General features: G+C 40.1%; 1 protein-coding gene across 1 annotated transcript in view; it reads right to left on the bottom strand.

The window, feature by feature from the left end:
* Positions 1-291: 291 nt before the first annotated feature.
* Positions 292-22,513, bottom strand: part of nphp4 (nephronophthisis 4) — a 156,701-nt gene continuing 134,479 nt past the window's right edge. Inside the window, exons 21-30 of the mRNA XM_051424893.1 lie at positions 21,307-21,530; positions 16,447-16,636; positions 16,025-16,108; positions 10,961-11,117; positions 10,317-10,393; positions 9,935-10,020; positions 8,393-8,564; positions 6,017-6,196; positions 4,997-5,140; positions 292-616 (exon numbers count right to left, since the gene is read on the bottom strand). Coding sequence (XP_051280853.1) covers positions 473-616; positions 4,997-5,140; positions 6,017-6,196; positions 8,393-8,564; positions 9,935-10,020; positions 10,317-10,393; positions 10,961-11,117; positions 16,025-16,108; positions 16,447-16,636; positions 21,307-21,530 — 1,458 coding nt within the window. The 3' untranslated portion in view covers positions 292-472. The remainder of the gene's footprint in view (positions 617-4,996; positions 5,141-6,016; positions 6,197-8,392; positions 8,565-9,934; positions 10,021-10,316; positions 10,394-10,960; positions 11,118-16,024; positions 16,109-16,446; positions 16,637-21,306; positions 21,531-22,513) is intronic.

The following is a 22,513-nucleotide window of genomic DNA, read 5'->3' as shown; positions in this document are numbered from 1 at the left end:
CACCCTCGGCCTACCTCTGCATAGCTGTCAGACATTTGCCGGACATTTCAGGAGGGGACAGATCATTGGGATTTTGTCTTGATGTTGCTTTTTTTTTTTCTACTTGCACCCTAATTCTCGCCTTTAAGCATTTAAGTACTTAAAAGTTTAGTTTTTGCTTTGCTTTGATATATAGTTTAGTACACTAAGTGTTAAAGATTTTTAGAGAAAGAAGCTTTGCGTGTTTGTTTTGAACTCAGTATGTTGACCATTCATTTATTAGTACAAAAGACTGAACCCGCCCCACCAATATATGTGATAAAACTTTATTTCTGTCTTAAATATGATCTACTACAAAATTACACACACTAAGTACAAAAAAATATAGCTCATTTGTACTCATTTTAGTTAATTTCACACTCAGAAAACATATTTAAAATGCAGATAACCAGATCAACATTTCCAGGAGGCAGTTTGTACAACCACCATCAGTTCAGTTCGAGTAGTTGACCTTCACACAGAACGTCTCCTCCGTCTTCTCCTCCAGGTTGTTCACGTAGACCAGTATCTCCACTGAGCCGGGACTCTGGCTAGGGGCGAATCGTAGTCCGATGGTGTAAGTCTCTCCCCCGCCGATCTGAACACAACAAACAATACTTCATATTTATCTGGATGCTTCGTGAGGGTGAGTCGGTGATTCTTTCTTTCTCTTCAGCTGTTAACATTAAATGGCTGCAACCACGTCCACATATCTTCTTTGCATGTAATCATTTATTATCATTCATAGTGGGAATGTTTGAGAATTTTAACACTTGATTTTGATTTTGAAACTATTCAGTTTATAATCATTTTTATCTGTTCAAGTGTTTCTATCTATCTACAGTAAAATGTGTCCCTCCTGTGATATTGAATGAGTTATTGTTAACTGCGATGTAACGTCACCAGTCTTGAGTAGCAAACAATTAGTAACTTAACTGTATCAATTAAAATGTTTAGGTATCAGTTCTTTAATTTGATCAAACAGCTGCTTCCTTCCTTATAAGGGTTTTTTCAGCATTTTTTGTGTAGCTGAGGTAGGAAAGGAAAATGTATAAATGATTAAATCAAAGGGAAAGAAGGATCTTAGTGTAATCCCTACACTAAATTACACTCACATATGACCAAGTTATCTTAACACCTTGACAGTATATAGGTTCCACAGTTTTGCCCATAAGATGCTCTACTTACAGTGGTTTCAAATATCTGAGTGCTTTTTAAAGATCCGGCTCGATCCGCCAAACAGGAAATCAGCTTTTAAAGAAATAACAGTGCCCATGTAGTCTGAGTAAGAATCCGATTTAAAGGGACATTGTGTAGTGTTTTAAGTATTTTATTAGCTAAAATTCATTCAATTCATTCATAAATGTGTCCTCATTGGTATAAAATTACCTCTGTCAATGATCTGACTTATCCTCGTAAGCGAATAATTTTTTATCTGTATGTACATTGGGTGGGCAAGTCCATGGAGGCTTCCATGTCGTTCCGCCATTTTGAAAAACTATAATCGCCGAGAGGGACATAAAGCACTAGCCTACCTGTCTAGCTAATCCACACTGCATTTTCGTTCAGAGCCAGCGTCACGTGACTGAAACCAGCTATAACGGAGAGGGAGATCAGTGAGAGGCGCTTGTCACTGCCCCGGCACATTTGAAAGTCTGCACTGCACTTTAGTTAATAATGGAGGATCACACTTATGCCGAGCCACAGGAGAAGGAATCCTCGACGCCAAAAAAACGAAAAAGGGAATTAAAAAGGCAACGTGACCGGCGAATTCAAAAAACGAGGGTAAACATCGGGGTAGCTTTTCCCAGGTGGAAAGAGCTAATGAAGGAGAAAGACTTTCAAAGGGACGCTGAAGTTGCCTGCTTTCTCCTCGACAGGTAGGCTTCTTGGTACATAACAGCTACCGTAGGTGCAATACGCATTTGAAAACACGAGGGAATTGAGAGCACTATTCGTTTGAATGCAAAATACAATTTCACTGCTAGATGGGAGAAATTCCTACACAATGTCCCTTTAAAGAAAGGTTTGTCCTTCAGAGCTGATGAGAATGCCACAAAAAGAACAATATTGGCTTTAACACAGATTTTAAAATGCTAGCTAGAGAACAATGTTCCTACCTGCGGCCCTGTAAACATCTGCAAAATAAAGGTCCACTTAAAATAAAGAAATCATAATAGAAATCTTTGGGGTGTTTTTTAAACAGGAAAATTCACATCTAATTTAAATTACAAGTTGTTCCTTCCTGTTTTATCCGTGGTCAACTGTCCTTTTCTAGTGTCTGGTCAGTCGTGTCCTCCTTTCACTCCACTCATGAACCATTGTTCACACAGTATCTGTTTCATTGACTTTGAAACTTGTTCACACTCTAAAGCAATGGTCCAATAGATTTATCATTACTCTCATTTGTGGAAAAAATCAAAGACATTTTAAAAATCTACCAACTTTAAGTGGGGCAGCCAGCCAGCCACCACTGCTGCTGGGACTACCAGCGTATAGCACCGAAGTGCTAGAGTGCTTATGCGCTGTTTGTTCCGCTGCCTACTATAGTGAGGGTGGTCTTGAACCAGAACATTATTGCATGAGGAAACCCCAAATGGCTTGTATTCTTCTAACCTCTTGAAATTACACTCTTCTTTTTTTGTCCAAATTACCGTCTCTCCATCCAGAGTGCAATTCTGATGATTCTTTTATATTAGCGGCACAAAATGCTTTATGTTTAATGCTTTCCCTGTCAGGGCTCATAGTGTGCAAAAGGTCTTTATTTGGTCTTTTTTCTTTCTTTTCCCAGTATTTCAATCAGACCGGAACTGTCTTCTAGTATTTTCTGTAATAGCCAGGAACAAATATATAGGCCAATTTTGGGGATTTATGCTGTAATCTTCCCCAAAAGCACAGCAGTATTGATCTCTGCTTTGCTTTCCCTCCTGACAGCTGGTTTTATCATGGCCAGGTAGTTACGTCAAAAAAGAGAAAAGTGTCTCCACATTTGCTTAATGCTACGGGCACAGTAAATTCTTTATAAGACACCTGGAGCCTCACTGACAAGATGGAAAAAAACACCGTACTGTTTTTCACTCTCCCCACCTCCTTCTGTCTAATTGATGCAGTGTCTTCTGGACAGCAGCAGCGAGACCTTAAATAGTTTATGTGGAAACAGACTCTCATTGCATCTCATTCATTTATCTGTTAATTTAAAATGCTGGTTTTCCATTTGTTTTTGCCATTTTATCACACCTCGGCAAATGAAAGGCAATGACGGCAGCCGCTCCGCTGCTTCATGTCTGTGTGTGAGCGAATCAGTCATTAGAGACACTGGGGCTGACAACATAACAATAAAACAACGGCAGTAATGACTCTGTTTCGTTCTGTAGGCAAACAAGGAAATCATTCACTTGTCTAACCACTGAGGAATGAACTGTCAACTCGAGAGGCCAGAAATCATTGATGTCTTTTACTCACCTGTCAAGATGACAGGAAAGTCAAAAACATCCCGTCATATCTGTTATCTGTAACACTAAAAGTTACTTTCCTACACAAAAGGTCTTATTTGTCACAATCGGCATGTCGGTCAAAACTTTTTCAGTTCAAGTTTCACAGTGTGCAGTGCATGGGTGTGATACTGTACATAGTCAGTGCTGTTGCAGCATAGCAAATTTATGCATTTAGTTGAGAGTGAACCAAAAACTGATTTTGAAGCTGATACCAGGCTAAAATGTCAGTGTGTGACATTGTTGAAATGTCTCCTCCTCACTCCTCATGTGCACTGGATGAGACTGAATTGCATTCTGGCTGCACTACAGCTCTATCATAACTCTATCGCAGTCTCAATGTCCACCAGAGCCAAGACCTACAGCACAGGCATTGTCTACACAGGAGGCATTTCAGACACGCTTTTCTGTCGTTCATCTCATGTGTGGTTCTTTAGCAACATTTTTTGTGTTTCACATTTCTGGCTCATTTATCATTGATGTGGTAACAGATCTTAGCTGTACTTTCCCCATTTTTATTACTGTTTTACATTGGGTTTTCTCATCTTTATTTAGTATCTTTCTCTTTTGTAACAAATGAAACACATCCTTTAATATAAATTTCATGTCAGTTGTCAGTAAATATTGTTTATTTGCTGTAGTTAGCTGTTACTGTAGCTACAGCAGGCACTCATAATAAACTGAAATGATGAAAACCATAATATATACTATATCATGTTTTTGTTAATTTACAGTTATTTGCTAACATCTCCTCTGAGGTTTCTGCAGACACATTACATTTTGTCAGTGGAAGAAACTCTCTGACATTATTACCACTGGTATGAGCTATTAGGGGTAGATGATGGGAAAATGCCAAAAGTTTCCTCAATTTCCAAGTTGAATCAGAATGGATAGAGTAAACCAGTGGGAGAGTGCATCCAGGACATATCCATACAAATACCTCTAAAGCCAGAGCTTTTCATACTAGGTCTGTTTGCAGCTGATCATAACATCAGAAGTGTTGTGTCTGTGTAGAGATGTGTACATATACTGGTGTGTGTGTATCCGTGTGTACTGTATGTATGTGTTGTTGTTAAAATCAATAAAGATGATGTTGGGGGGAAAAAGAATTGGAAGTAGTAGTTAACAGTAGCAATCAATAATAATGTGTTTCCTCTGCAGTATTTTATGTCTTTAATTGACCTTTAGGTTCAGCAAAAATGTCACAGTATTTGTTATTATTTTAATTTAATTTTAGATAGGATTTTAAAAAGCTGATCAGAAAAGGATTTCTCCTATTGGCCAGCAGCGCTTTCCATTTCCATTATCAGCTAATGCTTATTATTTACAGGCTGATAAAAACACAAGGCACCATAAATCCTTTGAAACTACCCATACTGATGCTTGGCTTCATTTTCTTTAAAAGGCTTTGGTCAAGAATGGAGGTTCCCTTTGGTGTTAATCAAACTATTGACTTAATGGCCGCATGACTTCCTCTCTCATCTCACCTGGAATTTATCTTCTTTGAACTGAAGCAGGTCCGGATGGTCAGAGCGGAGCAGAAATTTGCGTCTGCTGGTGTAGGGGTTGGTGAAGGTGATTTTCCTGGAGCTGCCACGCCCACTACCAACCGGGACACACACTTCGAACGCCTGTGCGCACACACACACACACACACACACACACACACACACACACACACACACACACACACACACACACACAGAATATTGCAATATTATGTTTTTTAATACTGTTTTGACTCTCAAAAACACACGTATTTTTATTAACCAGTTTACATGCAAAAGATTTTTCCAGTTTTCCTTAAGTAAGATTTTAAACAATAAATCACCTTACTTACACTAATACATATATATAACAATATATTGAATCGTAACCCCTGTATCGTGATAAATATTGTATGGGAAGATTTGCCGTTACATAGCCCTAACAGCTCGTGCCATAAAGGGTTGGTCACACGTACAGTTCCAATGTTCTACATGTTTACATCAACATACTGTGAGTGTACAATTTTCATATTGGTTGAGGGCCCCAAGACCACCTTTTGTAAAACAGGTTTGAGATAAAAAAAATAAAAAATAAAATCAAAAGATTAGACCCTTAGCTGTAATGTGAACTTAAGCTTCGATAGTCACTTGGTTTAGAAAGGCGGACAGCAGTTATAGAGGGGATTGGCCTTGAGTGCTGGCCTGGGATCAGCTGTCCATAGCCTTTTTTTGACACTTGCCATAAAGAGGATGGTTATGTCCAGCTGACCCTAGAAATCACCAGAGTGGTTCAATAAGCACTGACTGTGACCCTGAGTCACCATCGGCTTTGAGTTAGATAGACCTTTAAGGGAGCTGTCCATCATATCGCTCTTCTTCAAGTGCAAAATTTGAGCCGCACTAAGAACTGAAACTAAAATCATGTTAGCAATTATCACATGAGAGTTAAACTGAAGACATGATAAAAACACATAATACTATTTTGAATTGTAAAGCTGCAAAAAAACCCACTCCTCATACCTTGGACAGCACAGGTCGGTGGACGTTCAGACAGAGCAGCCAGGCGGTGACCAGCCGCCGGTGCTCCACATCCACCGCGTTCACATACAAGAAGCGACTGCCTGCTCGCCACGGTTGCACCTTCAGCTGGAGCTCCTGCACCGCTGCGGGAGGCAAAAGGAACACACCCTCTGGGTCTACCTACAGAGACAGTATTACGGGGGGGGTGATTAGGTTTTAGCAGTAAGGTGTGGAGATGTTGATTGGGTGGGTTGTGAGAATAAGAAAGAGAACAATTACTGAACAGAAACAAAGACACTGACCAAGTGACAGAAAGAGTGAAAGAAAAGAGCGACATTATATAAGAAGAGGTAAAAAAGATGTTATAGAAAGAAACAGAATTAATGGGAAAAGGTGGTTAACAGAGTCAGAAGAAAATAAAGGAGGTGTACAGATTACAGGAGAGAGTGGGTGAGAGAAGGGCGAATGAGAGTCGCTGAAAAAGGTAAAGAGAGGGGTGGCAGACAATGAAATGAGAGAAAGTACAGGCAGAAAAGTGACAGAGAGACAGAAGGATGTGAGAATGAGATTTACTGTGCAGCTCCCTTTCAATCTGTTGAGAAAAGCAAAGCTATTCTCTGGCGGGGAGCTTTATCCTGTTTTATAAGACTCCTCCGATGCATTCCACAGCGAGCTAACCTGCCGAGAGTCAGATCAAAGCACCCGCTGATGCATACGGTGAAATCTTTAAAAAAAACATCTGTCACATTTTCAGCCAGTACCCTGTTTCTTCAGTGAGAATACGTTTGGGTCATACTGTATGCAACCATGGTGGCTGTGAAAGTCCATCACTAGTTCTTTTTTTTTTTTTTTTTAAAAATCTGAGTGAGTAATAAGAAATGCCCTTTGAATAAGAAACAATCTATTTTGAAATAGAGGGCAATCTGACACTCCTGGAACATATTTTTACAAGTTCAGAAAGCCTACAAGCATTGCTAATTTTTCAGATTGTGTCAAATTGTGTCCCAACATGACATGATTGCAGGAAGCAATGGGGTGACCTCATAAAATAAAATTACATGAACAGACCCATTATTCTGTATCTGCATTTGTACATTCTTGATAATAACTTGAATCTTAACCTGGGGTTATTACAAAAGAGACTGTTGCCATTCCATTGTTCCCTGCTGCTAAGATAACAATTTGCATTAAATCGTTTTTGAAAATGCAGTTTGAAGATTGCTAGTACAGAAAGAAATATATCAAGAACAAAGCTCTCAACGTCTCATTAGATTTGAAAGATTCGAGGTATGATTTGAGCTGTTTGGATTCCACTTTTTCTCTTTTCCGTACATTGCTTCACATTTGAGTCGGCTGTGTTTTGTCCCAATTAAATAAAACTACATCTTTAACAAAGAAAAGGCAAAAGTGAAGACAGAGCACACCTCATTTAAATTAAACACGGGAAAATGTACGTCACACACTCTTGATATCTTTTAGAAATTACAACTTCAAGTTATTATGTAAGTCATGAATTCTAGATGGGTTTCTCATACTCTTCATGGTCTTCATAGGTCCCAAATCAAAAACAGTGCCATGGAAAACTACCTGAACGTACTGAAATTAGTTTTTAATTGAAAAGACCTGATCCAAAGGGAACTGCGTCAGACTCAATTCAAATAGACCTAAAAATAATTAGAACAGGACCCAAATGCAGTCGAAAACAAATACAGAAAAAGCAAGCAGTATCATGCTCCACCAATTCATGAGCAGCTGGTGTCCAAAAGTCAGTTTCTCTTGGCTTAACACTCTCCATGTGCCTCAAAAAACGATATTTTGTTTTACTGCATTGATTTTGACGCATACAACATTAAGGTAGAGGTTCTGCTAGGATCCAATTGGGTAGTAGCCATATTGGTACTCAAACTTAAGACCCACAGCAATAGAACAAGACCCTGTCTGACAATTTGGACTTGGCACGACTCTGGTACCAGGTTGGGTCTCAGTTACCACAAACTGTGAAGACCTTTTGCTTTCCACACTGCTGAGAGTTTGTTTTTATTTTGATATATGTCTCCATAGGGGGGCGGTGCCCAGATTGGAATGAAGGCGAGTTGCCGTTCTGCTTTCTACTTTCAGTTTATTTATTTACTTCTTAGGGACAGAGAATATTAATAAGCATTGCTGTAAATATGCCAGAATTAACCAAAAGGCAAGTTTCCATCTGTAGTCAAAGCCCGGGTGTAAAAATTGGCAGCCAACGTACTTCAGTATGATGCAACATCACTAATTCCTTTTGGGACGACAGTCAATTGACAGTATAATAAAGTTAATGTTAATAATTAACTGACTCAAAAACAGTGGGTTCAGTGTTAAGCTACTCATGAAGATGTGTACCTCAATCTCCTGGGGGTGTGATGAGAAACATTTGACCTTGCGCACAGCCTGCTTCCCCCTCAGCACCAGTGATTGACAGTTCCGCTGGCCAGTCACACAGCTGACATCCACCCGCTCCAGGAAATGCACATAAAGCTGCCAGATCTGGGAGGGCGCCGCCATCCACTTATCACTGCAGAAAAAAACATCATCAGGAACAATTTAGCTGAGGCTCCCTGGAGACGCAGCGGGAGCAGCATGAGTGTGGAGATGAGGAGGGCTGATCTACGGCTGTGCTAGCATTTTAATAAGCAGCAGCATCATCAGCATCCTCCTCCTCCTCCTCTCACTGCTGAGAAGAAGGGAATTCAGTCTCAGTGGCCCTAGCTGACTCTGAGAGCTGTGAGTGGGAGAGCGATGTAGTCACCTACTCAACCCTGCTCTGTGACAACAGCACTCAAGGAGCATTTGGGGATATTTCGAATAGAATTCAAGTGATATGGGTTTTTGAAGGCAGACACAATATCATTTGTGTTGGATTTACAGTGTTTAGGGATGTAATCAGATGATATTCAGCATTTACATATTGTTTTTACAATTTTATATACTGGATTGCATTAAGTATTCCTGTAATGCTTTATTGTATGGGTCCTGCAATTTCTAAATAATTTCCTAAAACATTTTCTTGAAACAAGGCACAGACAGGATAACTTCAACTTTATAATTATAGCATTTTGTTTAATCTACTTACCACACATTAACTGACACAGAAAAGCTTAGGAGCAGCTTTATTATTTCAGCATAGAAGGACTGGACGATGGTGTCTAGGCATATAATGAAGCTGCCATATTGAGTCTACTGTGCGCACTGTGTGCTTGTTTATGTGTCCTGTACAAAATCTCTCATTAGAAACAAAGTGAAGGTGATCTGACCACTTGTACGACTAAGGAACAGGGTTTTTTTGATTGGGTACCTTAATTTGTAGTACTTCGTATACTCCCTTTTAGGACACACTAGTGTATGAGCACCAGTGTGCAAGTGATGCAATCCACACTTATGCTGACTAACTGTCAGATAGTGGCAGTAACACCATCTATAAATTTGGACTTGCAAATTTACAAGGAAGAGAATACATTAAACACATTAGTCAGGCCTCAAGGATACATTTGTATAATGTGCTTTGCTGAGATACACTGAATGTAAACATAAATGTGTTTGTTTATCAGAAAACTCCACAGGGTAACTTTAAATAAATGGGACAACCATGTAACCCGTCAAAACTTCATCATACCCGGCCTATCAGACATTGGTCCTGCATATTACACATAATATTGCTCTAATCCTGATGAAGATTTGAAAGACTTCAGGATGGGTTCTGTAGCTTCAGGCAGTCAGACCACCAAACCTCCATCTGATTAGTTAATTAATTCAAGCCTGCGTGAACAATTTAATTAGTCTAAAATAGAAAGCTTCTTCAGGCTAAGATTGTGTGTGAGAGAGTGTAAGTGTGTGTGTGTTTGTGTTTACTGTGTACAGTATGCCTGTTCAGTGAATAATACATACGTAAAAACCATCACAAAGAACATTTTTATGTGTGGACTGGGACTCCCTGGCACTTTCAAGTACACATCCTGAGGCTCCCCTGGCACCTAGAGAGAAACAGAGTGGAAGGTGGAACGATGGTAAAACAGAGAGGTAAAGGGGGGAAAAAAAGAAGCAGAAATAATAGAGACCCCACATTAGTACTTTAAAGATATATGGTATGGTATAAGAGCAAGCCTTTTATGTATTAAGCAGCTTGAAATTCATGACAGGAAAGCTACAATAAAGTGATTTCCCTCTCTGAACAGGAAATAGTATTGAAGCTATGAGTTCAGTAATTAATCCCCTGCTAATATTAGTGTGGGTTATTAGAAAATGTAAGAAAATAATGCCATATTCTCACCAGCATCCTTGTTTGGCAGATGATGTTAGGGTCACTGCAGCGGACAGAAATGTGAGTCCTGGCATCTGAGTCTGCAACTGGTGAGCCCAGTGACAAGAAAGAGAAAAATGGTTCATATACAGGCAGTAAAGATTGGAGCTAGACGGCGTTTTTAAGCAGTTTTTATGAATTAAATCAGTTTTAAATGTCCAGCTTAGTCTAATGTGATTTTATACATGCTTGCATGTACATAAACATGCATGTGTGCTGTACATGCTGTGCTATTTTCTCCATTTTCTCCATTCCATTTTTTTCTTGCTATTCATTTCCTGCTCTGGAAATAGAGAAAGTCTCTTTTTTGTTATTTCTGTGTTGTGTTTTATATTGTAAGATTATTTTTGTTGATGTGTAAAAACACAATAAAACGAAGGTAGAATACATTATTCATCGCCATGTGTAATATAAGTTTTTGTATACAAGCACATATATGTACATGCTCCCCCGGGAGGGTACGTCAGTGTACCAACTGAAAATGTAATAAACCAATACTAAAAATGCAAATCAATCAGATGCAATAAATCTTCCTATCTAGACAAGGTCAGTGGAGGAAGAGTGGAAGCTGTGGGACAGGGAGTAATGGCTGATACTGTGGTAACCTGCGCTACCTGCTGGGTCATGCCAGGGTGGCAGGCGTATGGCTTTCTTGAGGAAACAGAGCTCGGGGTGGTAAAGCCTGAAAGTCTGGTCGACAACGTGAGGTGTTGGCTCCACGTTCACCTGGCAGATGGCCACCGGTTTGCCGTCTTCTGCTCTGAATGTAACCTGTGGAGTGAAGGTGAAAAGTTAGCAGCATGCCACTCCCCTGCATGATATCTGATAATCCACTGCAATGAAACAGCAATTATGTCATCATGGACAGTAAAACTCCTCCAATCGAACCTATATTTCCTGTATTGTATATTTTATATTTTATTGTCTATCATTTTAGCATTAGTAAATGCTGTTGTGTAACTGAATGTTTACTTTTAGTATTAGGAAATGTCTTGTCTTATCTGTTGTGCCTGTGCACACCGTGGGAGAGTGAGAAAAGTCCTCTCGATTCCTTTGTATGTCTGGTGCATGTGAAGAAATTGACATTAAAGCTGGCTTTGACTTTTGACTTTAATATACCAGTCATAGCTGGATTATAAAATCCTTAAAGGACAATTGCAGTTTTAATTTAATTTGAATCAACAAAGTAACAACAAAATCTGACAGGCCAAAACCAGCCAACCATTAGTTTCCAACTTTTAGCTTGTTACCCCTTGTAATAAGTTAAGGCCCCACTCATAAATTCAACAAATTAGTGTTTTTTCTTTCTCAGACTATTTGATTTAAATACATTTTAAAGGCCTGAACAGGGGGAAGAACCCAATATAGAAAGATAGATTTATCTTTGGACCCCTCAGGAGGTCAGGTTAGGGTTAGGTTTTGAACCACTGATCCAAACCACTTCATTTATAGGTGAAATCTTCAACTCATTGCACAGGAAAACAGTGAGCACAACTGCTTCAAGTAGTCATTCTGTAAATCGTAATGGACGTTTACGGTGGACAAGCTTCCCAATGTCATTTCCTCTACCAAATAAATGCGTCTATGGGAGTTTGTTTAAAACCACTGAGTGCTCGTGCTCCATCAGACTTCTCATTAGTGATTTTGCCATGTTTCCAGTACTCAGCAACAGACTTGGTGAGCACAATTCATTAATTTTTACATAATAGAGGGAATTGAGAGCCATAATAATGAAAGTAAGACCAAGGTTGTAATAATTGAGAATTTTTCTTCAAGGCAGGGTTAGACAGGTCATGTATATTTATATGTATTCATTAGCTCATCTGTATTCCTGTTTTCTATGTGTGTGTGTGTGTGTGTGTTTTGTGTGTGTGTGTGTGTGTGTGTGTGTGTGTGGTCCTGTGTCATTAGACATTTAGAGGATACCTACATTCTAATTTCTTAACTCTATTTAGTGAAATACAGAACTGGAATTGCTATGTTTTCCTCCTGAGGCGTTTCGGCTCTAAACAACATATACAGCTTTTTTTTAAAAGCAACCTTTGAGAAGTTTTATTAAAAAATTCACCAGAGAGCATGACGATGATGGAGAATGCTGTACACTAGAATATAAAAGTTGGCTTAAATCTGACTACTGAAACCCCCACAGACCTGCTGAATGTGCTTTGAAGTTTGCTGCATTAAAATAGCCCTCAGGATCTGTGCAAATCAACACAAATGTGTTCATACATATCCACTAATTAAATACAGTATGGTTGCATATGATAGCTGGTATATACATGTACGGCAGCATATGTAAACATATTGGAATTGCTAACCTTCTCACGTACCACCTTGCCCTGCACCTTAAAGGGGACCCATTATGCTAATTTCTAGCTCTATATTTTTAATCTGGGATGTAAAGTAGCTTTGCATGATTAACAGTTAGTACAAAAAAACAATATTCTTATACTGGCCCTTTATGCAGCCCCTCAGTTCATCCTCGTATTAGTTCCTTTCTCTTCAAGGCCCTCTCCGTATAAGCCCACGTTCTTCTGATTGGCCAACTATAGACCTGCCGATGGACAGCACCTAGTGCTTGTGAGCACCGCCTCTCATCCTCTCGCCGGTGCTTAACGGCATATTACAAGCTACAGTGATTTAGCTTGGAAAATAGCGATATGGAGCGCAGAATTTGATAAATGTACTATTTATCAAACCTCAAATGAGACAACAATTAGGTTGGAAAAATGATCAAAAAAGCTGGAGTGGAGGGTATCTGTGGGCCGGGCCTGACTAACTGATGATAACTTTGCGCACTGATTTTGGTGAAACTGGATCATATTTTATTTTATTTTTTCAAATATTTGTTTGCCTTTATTGACAAGACAGCTCCAGATAGAAACAAAAAGGGGGAAGAGAGAGAGATGATGTGCAGCAAAGGGCCACAGGACGGACTCCAACCTGCAGCAAGAACTCTACCAGGTGAGCTACCAAAGCACCCCAGAACTGCATCATATTGAATGGAGAAAATATTTTCTGGGTTTCCCTCTGATGTCTCCTGGCTGCCCTCCCTCAACTTTCTGTTATTTACGGAGTCTTCTGATGGACAGCGTTACTTGATGTTAGGAGTTAGCTACTTAGCCGCTAAGTACTGCTAACTGTAGTTGCCATTAGCTAATTAGCTCATGCAGGTAGCTGTCCTATTACCTGACTGTGCCCGGACTTGGAGCTCAGAGTAGACAATTTGCCTTTATCCAACACTAGACAAGGTTATCTAGAAATTTCATGGACTGATTCACATGAAATGAATATTAATTTCTCCAGTGGATGAGTCCGTATGTTTTAGCTGACTCCCTGTCCTTTCCCGTTGTGCCAAAATCAGGCCAGAATTTCCACTTGGGCCAGATTGCAATGAAATGAACTGAGCACACTCAATTCCACAACCTTTCCTATCATGTCAGTGTTGGGCAAAAATATGTTCCAAATTTTTCCGAGTCTAACTGGCAGATTGAGTTCACACATTGGGATAACCTTAAGGCCTTTCCTCTGCTGCCACCATCAGGAAAACCTTTATAGTTTTTTATACCTCACTACCTACTCCAGGAAAAACTCTAGAAACACTCGTAGAAACTTATAAAGAAGTACTACTCTCTGTGCTCTTACCATCAACTTCACATTCTCAGGTGCAGTAAAAGCTTTACACTTGCCGTCTTGTTGTTGTCTTGCCTTTAGTTGCATGTTCTTCATCAAAATAATCCGATTACATTGTAAAATACTGTTTTCACTGCTGCTTGGGTGACAAATTAGTGGTGCAGACAAACCAGGTGTTTATTTCAGTAACATAAATCTCTTACAAAGAAAGCTATCATGGCTTTCTTTCAATTTGTGGTTATTTGTAGGATTTTTTGGAGGAACTAGTCACAAATATTCATACTTTTACAATCCAACATTGTAAAAACACACACAAAGCCATCTAAAAACATATTATGGTTTATATACGAAAAATGTTTTTTCTGGGTCTGTTGTGGAAGAACTTGACTGGCCCGCACAGCGCCCTGTCGTCACCCCATCCAACACCAACTGTGAACTAGGCCTTATCGCCCACATCAGTGCTCGACCTCACTAATGTACTTGTGGCTGAATGGGAGCAAATCCCTGCTGCCTGGGTCCAAAATCAGTTGGAAAGCCTTCCCAGAGGAGCAAAAGGCTGTTGGAGCAGCAGATTAACAGTCATCTCTTTCCACATATGGGAGTAATGTTGGGAGTCGTGAGTAATGTACGAATGCGTGACAGATTTAAATATCTAGTCATTGGTAATGGACTATACTCTGAAGTCAATTTGGCAGAAGTTGATCCCTGCCAAAAAGGGGCAGTCCAAATTGTGGATGGGTCAGATTTGTAAGCCCATGCTGACCTGCAGGAGTGGCCCATATCTGGCTCTGGTGATGTGTGCTGACTGACAGCGGTGCCAAAGCTGGCATCCTGACAGCTCTGCTGTTGGGGCTTGTCAGTTGTAGCGGGACACAGATTTGATCCAGACCTGACCTCTTTGACCTCTTGACAGGATTTCTGCTCAGAGCAGCAGTGCTGACACTGACACACGAATACACACATACTGTGGGCAGACACACACGCGCGCTTGGCAGACTGGCAAATATTTCATCATCCTGTGCAATGGGAGTGCTTCAGGGTACTGTACTCTACACGAACAACAGGATTATTGCGAGGTACTGCAGGTTAGCGCACAGTGATGGATATCTTTTTTTTTAGCAGCATAAATGTGCCAATAATGTAAGCTCACGTCTGTAGAGAGAGGGACAAAATTTCAATTTGAATGGATTCATGGGGAACAGAAGTTAATTTTGGTGACAGCTGTAGCACACAGGGACTGCAGAGCACATTATGTCACATACAGATATGGAGTGTGTTGTCTTATCTGAAGTACATCCGAACCAGCACATTCACATTGTTTCTCCCTTATCTAAACTTCTAACATATTATAAACAATTGAGTAAGTGCATGAAATGGGAAAATAACTTCGGATATAATACATATGCATGGTTCATTTAAAGTAGATTAGCCAGACGTGTTAAGTTGTCCTTCAATCGGAGATCGTTTAACTCTCCAGTCTGACATTTGCCAGTCGGAGAAGATAAATAATGTTCAGTAAGATAAAAGTGATTTCCAGCATATAATTTTGCTTGACAATCTTGTCTGGCTAGCGTAACTTTTTAAATAGTTGACACTTCAAAGCGTTCTTTGTGTCTGAGCAGTGACTGAGTGGGAGAAGAGAGGCGGGAGGAGGCGGTGCACTGCCACTCCGCAGAGAGTTGTCTGGCAGTGCGTGTGTACACTAGATGTTGTTCGACTTAGGGATGTACCATAGGTTTAACCCAACTAAACTCCAGATTGAAAGCTTCATACTATATACTGAGTTTAGGTAGCTTTATCTTTCTCTACTCATCTGAATCTAACAATCAATTCATATGCCCTAAGATGCTAAAACGGTTTAAAATGTACTATGTTAAAGCTCTTATCATGGCAGAAAAACATTCTGTACATCCACAGTGCATCTCAAATCCATAGCTTACTGTAATTCCAGCCTGGAGACAAACAACCGAGGAAAACGAGGAGCAGAAGACGACAGAAGGAGATAAAGATGGTCCAATATACAGAAAATGTAGCACACTCTGTACCTTGATAGTCTTGGCAGCAACAATATTGGACAGATTCTTCTTGGCCACCTGAGAACCTTTGCCTGTAGGTAGGAAGCTTGGTCCCTGTGAGGATTTGATTAGAAACAGAATAGTTATCACAATTGATTATCTACCAAAAAAACAGCAAATGGCCGCAAAGAAAATATTAAATCTGCGCATCAGGCAAGCAAATAAGAGAATAGAATAAGAAAAGAACACCCCCAGTCATCTACAAGAGATAAGAACACAACCTACATAAATGACATATATTTTGAGCTGTCCTTCTGGCAAATAACTAATTGTCAAGCTTCAGTTGCCATTACATGCATATGACTTGCCCTTGGAATAGATCAGTTAGATGGTTTACTGTGTTAACTAGTCCTAACCGTTCCATCAGCGTCAACCTCTGGTCTTCACTGTACCTGGAGGGCCATGGTGTGGTCACAGAGGAAGCTCTGGTATTTCAGGGGGATATGGATGCTCTCCTTGGGCCGGAGGTAAACCCTGGGACCTGGGGCACCTTCCTCCAAGTGGAACATGTTCTCCTCCAGCAGGGTCGGAGTTTTGGTTAGTGCTTTGAAGTAACCCCACTCCTCCGTGTTAGTGATGACACTGGATGGAAGGATTAAAGGACATGAGTGAGATGAAAGCAGGTCCTTGTATATCTTTAAGAGATCCATCCATCCAGGATTAGAGCTGGACTTGTTACACGATCAGGAACACTACACTGTACATTACATCCTGCAGTATGATAAGAGCAGAACAAACCATCACCATTAAGTGTCCAAAATGGAAATGACTCATCCTATTGAGAGCATGAATATGCTCATTAAATTTCATTTCGTGTCAGGAGGTCATGAAAAACGTTATGAATTTTCGATTCACCCTCTGAGCTCTGAGCATGAATATACACAGAATACTGAAAAAAGAAAGGTGCCCTGTAGTTGTTGAGATATGTTGACAAGTTTTGGATGGAATAAAAAAGAAAAAAAGTAAAAGGTATTAAGTAAATCAAATTAAAGCGGTATGGCAGAGATTTAGTATTGCCAAAAAAAAGAAGCATGGTTGAAACTGATGCAACAGAGGCTGAGATATCCTGACTTTTCAGTAAATGGTCAGTATTGGTCAAGCTCTAAGATCACTGGATACTTCCCATAATCCAATTCTTCTGTTACTTCTTCACATTGTTATTTGATTCATTGTTAAAATAAAAATATTGATATAGCTGCTTTAAAATATTGGCTGTGTTTGAGAGGGATGGAATATCCTTTATCTTTTATATGTGGCCATGGTAAACATTCATCTCTCCAAGGGATCCACAAAAGCATCTAAAATACCAGAATATAGTTCCCTTTAATACAGACAAACAGCACTGATTTCCCACTCTTACAAAGTGTTTCTGGCGATCTTAAGTTGACTATACGGCCATCAATTGAAGTGAGCTAATTCCACGGTCGAGCAGTCAACACACAAAACACAATGCTTTCTTTTTAATTACTGATGGTAGCGTTCATACAAGTGTATAAAGGTCAGAGAAAGCCCCCTCCCATCCCCAACTAATGGATTTCTAGGGAGAAAGCAACAGGAACAGATAACACATTCCAACAGAGGGAGGTCTCGTCTACACTCTTTCCCCTTCCTTCGATTGCAAACATTTCACGCACAAATGCATAAAGGGAAGTGCTGCTTTAAACATCAAAGGTTCCAACCCATGGGCATGGAGAAGGGAATTTCTCTCAATAGGAGAGCGAGACTTTATAAATTTTGCAGGGCCCCACCTCACTAACATTAGGGCGAAATGCAACAGTCCCAGAGATTCCCACCTGTGCACGTGGAATAAAACATTTTGCCTGTGGCTTATCATGACAACAAAGTGTCAATGTGTGAGCGCGTTTCACCTGAGCCTCCATAAAAAACAGCATGGGTTGATTCATTTTTAAAGAAAGAAAATAGAACAAGGTAGGAGGTGAAGAGGACAAACAGACGGAGATAAATACAGATAGAAACAGAAAGTGAAAAAAGAATAAAGATGATTAAAAGAACATCAAGAGAGAGAACTGAATGAAAGCAGAGCTGAGAAAGCACAGAGAAGAAGAGAGACAAAGAGAGGGAGAAACGCTGAGAGAGAACACAGCAGCAGAGGAGCTGTATAGTCCGCTATCTCTCAGCTAGCCAGCAGTCATGGCTCAGACTAACCTCTTTGAGGCCAAGTGTAAAAGGTAGCCATGCAAAATGGATGGCAACAGGTAGCGTCCTCCATGTCAAGTGGAGCCGCTAGTCTCGAAACCACTGCAGACATCAAAGCTAAAGCTAGCTTAGCTTCAAAGCCGGACTCTGGGTTTCAGGTTGAGGGTCAGACTTCTTTCAGTTTGTTTCTGTAGAACAAAGAACTAACCCAAGGCCTTGCTTGTGTTCTCAAGAAAGCTCCTTGTCAAATATTGGTTGAAATATTGACAAGGAAGTAACAGCAGAGTAGCCTCAACCCAAGCTATGGATCATGCAGTCCAGGATAACTGAGGTAAAGGGGCCAGATTGTTTGTGTACAAATTCCCTAGTCTTTCATAGCCTTGGCAAGTTTGTGTAAGAATATATTTCATGTTGCCTCATTAAACAAGCACAGCAGGGTTGAATACTGGCTGAATACCAGGAATTCAGATGATCCATGGATTTCTTGGAAATTCTCAGCAAAATCAACTTACTTTTCCCCAAAAACATTTCTGAGGCAACACAACAAGTGTGTTTTTTGTATTTGTGGGCACCTGTGCGTTGGCGTACCACAGACCACTGTTTGTACTGAAACAAAACACTACAATCCGACCATGAAATGCATTATTACGGTTATATAACTGTATCAATCTTTAAGCTGCAGCCGGTTCTGACTACTGCTTGTCATCCTAAAATGGCAGCTTATACTTTTGGTGTGAATGAGTGAAAAGAAACTATTCAGGTGGAGGATCGAATGCAGACGATTGCTCTAACATTACAACTTAATCCTGAGAAATCCTGAACTTCCTGGTAAAAGTTGATATAAACCCAGAAAGCAGTTATACAACTCAAAATGATTTAGTTTATTTTTTCTTCCATAACCTGCTCATCTCTTCTATAGAGATCTCATTCACATAGGCCTATATGACAACAATACACATAACAGTACTGCAGATCTACGCTAAAATACCACAATGTCATAAAATCCTTTGTGGGCAGTGCTGTGCTTAGTGAACTGGCTCAGTTTGACTGACTGACCTGAATTTAACTTGAAATCCAACGTGCTATGGTGGAAGCACATCAAATGCAGAAGCTTCCTTGCTAATTTACACATTTCTGGCTCTTGGTGGAGGTGGCAGACGGTTTGGTGTAAAGTGTCACGCTGCCTCATCAGGAAAATAAATATATAAACTAACAGGGCGCTAAGCCGACGAGAGGACAGATGCTGGGATTGATGACTCTCAATTAGACCTGGTAGGCTCGGTGGCCGGGCTAATGCCATAATGATTCATCCATGGCGCACTCCAGCCTTTGTTGATCAACGTGATATATGTTAATCCAAAGCTCAAGCATGAGCAGAATCCGTAACAAAAGATTCAGTGTGGGGGGATTAACAATGACGCTAACTCAAGGAAGCAAACACAACATGGATACCAAGAACGGGTGATCCAGGAAACGTCAGTCATAATGGCTGCTATGTGTGGATTAAAGGGGGTATTTAGCATCTCACCAGCATTATACTTGCATCTGTGTCAAGGACAACCGATTGTGCTGCTGAAGGAGCTCGAATCTTCTTTGTTTATATGCTTGCAGTATTATAATTACACTATTATTACACTTTATCTTCCTTATTCATGCAGACACACACAAGCAAAATATGTTTGGAAATGCGGCTGTTATTTGCACTGAGCAACTAATAATTTACCATGTTTATTCATAAAGAAAAATACACACATCTCAAAAGTGTGAACAAAATTTAAAAGTGTAAGGCAAGCGCGCGCGCACACACACACAAAACATGCTGTCTCAATTTAGAAAATTCAAAGACTAAATAATGCACCCACCACGTACAAACAAGATGTGTCAAAACAGTAAATAAAACCAATTTCAAACCCTAAAACAGGCACACATGCAAACACACACATTAGTACACACCTACACCTACACTTACATGCATCATATCAAAACAGTGAGCAAGCTGTGAATCAGACTCCCACAACCTGAATAAAACACACAGTCACACAAGCAAACCTCTTCATGACTTAACTTCATCTTGAGATTCACAATTCCTTCCTTGAAATGTCTCCGCCTGGAGCCTTTCCTTTACAGTATCCTTATATTCTGATATTGTTTATTGTATCTGCTGCACTGCAAGAACCCTTCAAGTTTTATCTTAGTATTTACCTATCATAGTTTGTTGGTATGGGGCTGCATAACATTATGACCACCAGTGTGCCCAGTCGGTCATAATGTTATGGCTGATTGGTGTATATATCCCTCGCCATGTCTCTACAGTAGTGCGACCATCGTAGTTTCTCCATTGTGCTTGGAAGGAAAGAGTGAATTGCAATCTGCAACTACATTGCTAAATGCCACTAAATCCTACACACTGGACCTTTAATATACAAACACAAGATGACAACTGACTTTAATAATAATTACGATATTATAATGTATTTGAGCTGCCCTCTGGCCTGTACGAGGAATCTGTCAGTGTCTGAATGCAAATGGGCCGAAAAAACTTCTTCCTCTTGTGTTAACGATAGATCATATCCAGTGCAATGTTGTTTTACTGCCATCTACTGTTTGTATTTACAAAAGACCAGCATTCTCTGCATCGATTGAACATTGAACATTGTTGAGGAACAGGGGAAGAGCTAAGCTGTCACTTGGGGAGGGTCAAGTGTGAGGACACAGCATTGTTTCCTGAAGCAGGATGAAAATAGGTTCTAAGAACTATCTCCAGAGCTACACCATCACCTTTGGAAACACATTCAGAGCGTGTGAACACAGTTTCACGGTTCAGGCATGGTTTGTTACGGTCTGACAATGGAGAACACATACAGTACAGAAACCACTGCGCTCAGCTCTCAGTTGGTGTGTCAGACTGGGGACACACCTACAGTATAAACTTGTAAAATCCACCCAATTTAAAAGTTGAAACGCATGACTAACAAACACATTAATACTTTTCTCAGATTGCATCTTTGGCAGTGGAAAATACAATCACACTTATCAAACAGTTAAGGGCGGTGTGCCAGACTGACACCACCTCGCTGTTTGCGCTGCAGTCTTACCTGAGCTCAGGGTCATCACAGTGAACGGTGACGGTCTGAGGTACATTAAAGGGATTTTTAAGGACAAACTCCATGTACTCAGCAGAGCCCAGGCTGGCGTAGAGCAGGTGCTGGGTGGTGATGGCCTGGCTCAGCATGTTGGCGATGCCCTCCGCTTTGCTGAGCTCTTCGCTGGGTTTGATCTGACGAAGTTCTTTAGCTAACCGGGCTTCCTTAGTCCGATCCTGTCACCCAAGAACAATGGCAAATACTAAAAAATATGTTCCAGTGTAACACCAGGCAACACAATTTTATAACAATCTTTAAAATATATAGACCCCTCTAAACTTTCCACTCTAAAGATCGATCATGGTTTACAGACTGACTTCCTGGTTTTAAATCAGCCTACCCTAGTTTGGTGCATACAATATTATTATAACTGAGAGAAATGGCTAAAACTAAAAAAATAAAATCCAGGTTGCAATAAACCAGACATTTCTCCTTGACATTTCAGTGACTATTCCAAGGCATACAATAACACATTCTTGATGAATACATTCACGGCTGCGTTCTGATTACAAGTTGGAGATGGAACACAGTTGCTCTGCAAGAAGGGAAAAGCAAGCTTGATGTTGTTTTGTATTAATGTTTTTTTTTCTTCAAGGCCGAGTGATACGAGCAAGATATTACCTTCTCAGAACCTCCAAGACAATTATATTTTTCTATAGTTCGTCAACATTCCACATGTCCACAGTTTCTATCACCCTTGGAACACTAAGCACAGTTATTTGGAAAGGAATCAATATCATCTAGACTCAAATTTTTAGTTCCTTAAGTTTGGCAGCCTTGTTCCAAAGCAGATGGTAAAGTAAACAACAGACACACTTTCTCTACTCAGTTTTTTCTTTCTTCTAACAGTTGGTGACAAACAAAAGGAATCCATCCATCCATCATTAAATTTGTATTCTGTCATAAATTTCACTATGCAATCACAACTAAATTGACATTATGAACCTGGACCAAATTAAGTCACCATTGTCAGCCCTGAAAATTGAATTGCAAAGCAACTCTTACAATTTTCTTTGGTTGCAAGCAGGAAACAGTTATATTCCACATAGTATTGGCTGTTATGGAGGTGTAAAACAACTAAAACACAGGTCTTACCAGAGGAAATGTAATGTGCAAAATGTTTCAGACAGACATGCACCGCAGCCAAAATCACATTTAG

This window comes from Dicentrarchus labrax, unplaced genomic scaffold, assembly GCF_905237075.1.
Source record: "Dicentrarchus labrax unplaced genomic scaffold, dlabrax2021, whole genome shotgun sequence".
Classification (NCBI taxonomy): domain Eukaryota; kingdom Metazoa; phylum Chordata; class Actinopteri; family Moronidae; genus Dicentrarchus; species Dicentrarchus labrax.
This window is presented reverse-complemented; position numbering and strand designations above follow the sequence as displayed.